The sequence below is a fragment of the Triticum dicoccoides genome, chromosome 1A, assembly GCF_002162155.2.
Source record: "Triticum dicoccoides isolate Atlit2015 ecotype Zavitan chromosome 1A, WEW_v2.0, whole genome shotgun sequence".
Classification (NCBI taxonomy): Eukaryota; Viridiplantae; Streptophyta; class Magnoliopsida; order Poales; family Poaceae; genus Triticum; species Triticum dicoccoides.
The window spans coordinates 112,826,354-112,829,270 of NC_041380.1; the positions used below are offsets into that span (position 1 = coordinate 112,826,354).

Genomic DNA, 2,917 nt, shown 5'->3' on the forward strand with positions numbered 1-2,917 from the left:
TCGAAACGGAAATCCATAAAGAAAGCGGCAAAGCCAACTGGAGACAAAGTGGTCAAACCAACCCGCCCGAAGACCAAAGCCGTAAAACAGACGTCAAAGCGGAAAACGGCTGACCGGATTAATATGGAACTTGATGATGATACTGATGACCCATAGGTTGAGGTAGAACTTGACTCACTTGGCTCTCTTTTTATGCATCTTGTTAACAATGATCTTTCTCAGGAGGAGGCAGAAGCTAGTCAGGCTGATGACGTAGAGGTAATTACCCTTTCCTCCGGTTCAGACTCTATGCCAACACAAAAAACTCGCCAAGCAATCCGAAAGTAAGCTTTTCTCATCCTCTTGCTCACTTGGATCCAACATTTATTTTGAGGACTCAACAGCATGAAGCTCGCTGGACAACCCGACACAGTGGCCAACTGGTCACCTCTACCGGTTTACCTGATACTCCGGTTCGGAAGCGCCGGTCTGAGGTCTCTTCTACTTCTGACCATTCTTACTCCAAGGCAGGTTATTTCAGACAACCTCTTAATCCGTCTGATTCAAATTATCAGGTGACACCTCCTTGCTCTTCTGGTGAATCGACAGCAACTCAACTCCCCCCTTTGAAAACTGTGGCCGGGTGAGTTATGAAAAACCATTCCTTTCAATGCGCCCTACATCTTTTGAACAGGATGTTAATCCTTTTTATTCTGTTTGCAGGGCCAAAGCCAGACCCAGCAAGAAAGCTCGGGTCACCAATCCGCCAGAAGACCCTGTTGCCGAAGAAGAAGAACCAAGAGGTGAATCGGAGCAGACTGGTGAGTCGGAAGGCCTCCATCGTGAAACAACTTTTGATGATCCGCCCCATGACGGCCAACATATTGACGAACCAACAGATGCTGAGCCTGCCGCCCCTGATACTGAACCGGCAGAACCAAACCGGGCTAATCCAATGAAAGACACTGAAATTCCATCATCATCCACCAAAAATCCTGAAGGCCAAGGTGACGATGTTATTATTACTGGAACAGGCCACAACTCTCCTGGTCACCCCGTCATTTTGGCTCAACATAGTGCCAAAGAAGAGCAAATTGCCAGGGATAAAGGTAAATGGAGCAACGACTTATCAAACTATGCTCATCCTAACGCCGATGAGCTTCATTCCGGCTTCTTAAACCGTCTGCACTCAAACCGGGATTATGAAGCCGGTTTGGTGAATTTGATGAAAGAACGATATGAGGTAAATGCTTCTCCCTTGTACATTGATTTATAGCTGAAATACTATTCCAAGTAGCCTCTAAGAGCCGTTTTATGATTGTTAATCATAAACCGGGTCTTTGTAACACTTCAAGCATCCCATCATTGATCCTTGCAAAGGTGTGTCCTCAATCATAGATAAGACTCATGTTTGAAAAAATTAGATAATGTTCTGTAGCATAGCCCCCAAAGGCCAGTTTAACTTGGCAAGTTAATCCGGTTTTTAATCCACACCGCTGGTTTAGAACAAACGTACATTAGCCCCCAAGTGTCAAGGATAATGCTTGCATTGTTCTGGAGACTTGTATAGAGGGTAGTATTTGAGAGCAAATAGGCATTAGCCCCCAAGTATGAAGTTGATAACTTGTTATATGCTTTATACTTAGTGCATAAATATGTTGTTTTGTTGAATATACCTTCAATGTTGCAGGCCGAACTGAGAAGCAAAGATGCCCAAAACTCTGACTTGCAAGAAAATGTGAAGTCTCAACAAGCCGAAGCTGCAAAAGAGAAAGAGGAGCTGACGCAGGCCCTGGACGGAATGGAAAAATTTAAAGAATCTTTCAACCAAGATCTTGCTGAATGGGAAACCGAAAAAGTCGGTTTGACCAAAAGAGCTATAGATGCCGAGGAAGCCCTGAAACTGGTGGTTGAAGAACTAGCCGGTTTGAAGCGCCAAATCAACGCTATGACCTCTGCTATCTTTGGTAAGTGTTTGCTTATGTATGTTGCACCAGTCAATGAATCTTAAAACTGACCAAAATGTTGATAAAATCTTTGGCAGGAATTCGGATCACTCATCTTGGTGCAGATATGCGGATGAAGCTCAAAGCGGCATATACATTGGTTGAGCAGCTATACTCTGGATCTTAGCGAGCCATTAGTACATCGGCTTATAACAATCCGGCGCCAACGTTGATTAAGGAGACCCTTGAGAAGCTGGGCATGTTACCGGCACGTATTTTCGAGTTGAAAAGAGCCGCTGCGAGAGCAGGAGCATTAACCGCCCTTATTCGAGCCAAGGCCTGGATTCCAAACCTTGAAGCGAAGGATATCATTAAAGGATATCCAGGCATTAAAGAAGACGGTTCAAACTTTGACAATTATGATCTTCGACGGCTGACCAAACAGATGCGGCCAGCGTCCAGCAAATTGGCTGAGGACACCGATTTGTCCCATTTTCAATCGTTTTATGATGCAGAAGGGAAAAGACAGCCGACCGATATCCATGAAGTCGAAGAACTTGTGCCTCCGATTTGTAAGCACACTTATGCCCCTGATATTAACTCTTCTGATCTTATCCATGAGGAAGCAGTGTTCCAAGCTTTAACCGGAATTGATTGGTCAACGACTGATTTCCAGCGGCTAGGGAGGGATGAAGAAGTGCCGACACCAACTAATCCGCAACCGTCAAACCGTCGTGATGAAGAATCCTGATCCGGTCGCTGGTTTATATGGCTACTGTGAAAAACAATGGCACTGTTTGAACCGCTTTGAAGCTTCATGTAATAGGATAGCTGAAACTTTGTTTATCTGCCATGCCATCGAGCATGTTTCATAACGCTTTGTGAAAATATGTGCCGCCATTCAGGATATATTTTATGCATAGCCTATGATGACTTGCCTTCCTGGGTCCAAAAAACTTAAAAGTGTCTAGCAGTTTACCGCTAAACACGTC

At 44.7% G+C, this 2,917-nt stretch overlaps 1 protein-coding gene across 1 annotated transcript; it reads left to right on the top strand.

Annotated features, from left to right (window-relative positions):
• Positions 1-1,168: 1,168 nt before the first annotated feature.
• Positions 1,169-2,320, top strand: LOC119365691. Its single transcript, XM_037631343.1, has 3 exons — positions 1,169-1,222; positions 1,670-1,946; positions 2,024-2,320. Exons 1-3 carry the CDS (start codon positions 1,205-1,207, stop codon positions 2,110-2,112), a joined length of 384 nt encoding a protein of 127 aa, XP_037487240.1. The 5' UTR covers positions 1,169-1,204; the 3' UTR covers positions 2,113-2,320.
• The last annotated feature ends 597 nt before the right edge of the window (positions 2,321-2,917 follow it).

Excerpts from the sequence above, each read along its gene's own strand:
- LOC119365691 (XM_037631343.1), top strand. Across the intron at positions 1,947-2,023 it reads TATGACCTCTGCTATCTTTG|GAATTCGGATCACTCATCTT; the intron begins GTAAGTGTTTGC and ends AATCTTTGGCAG.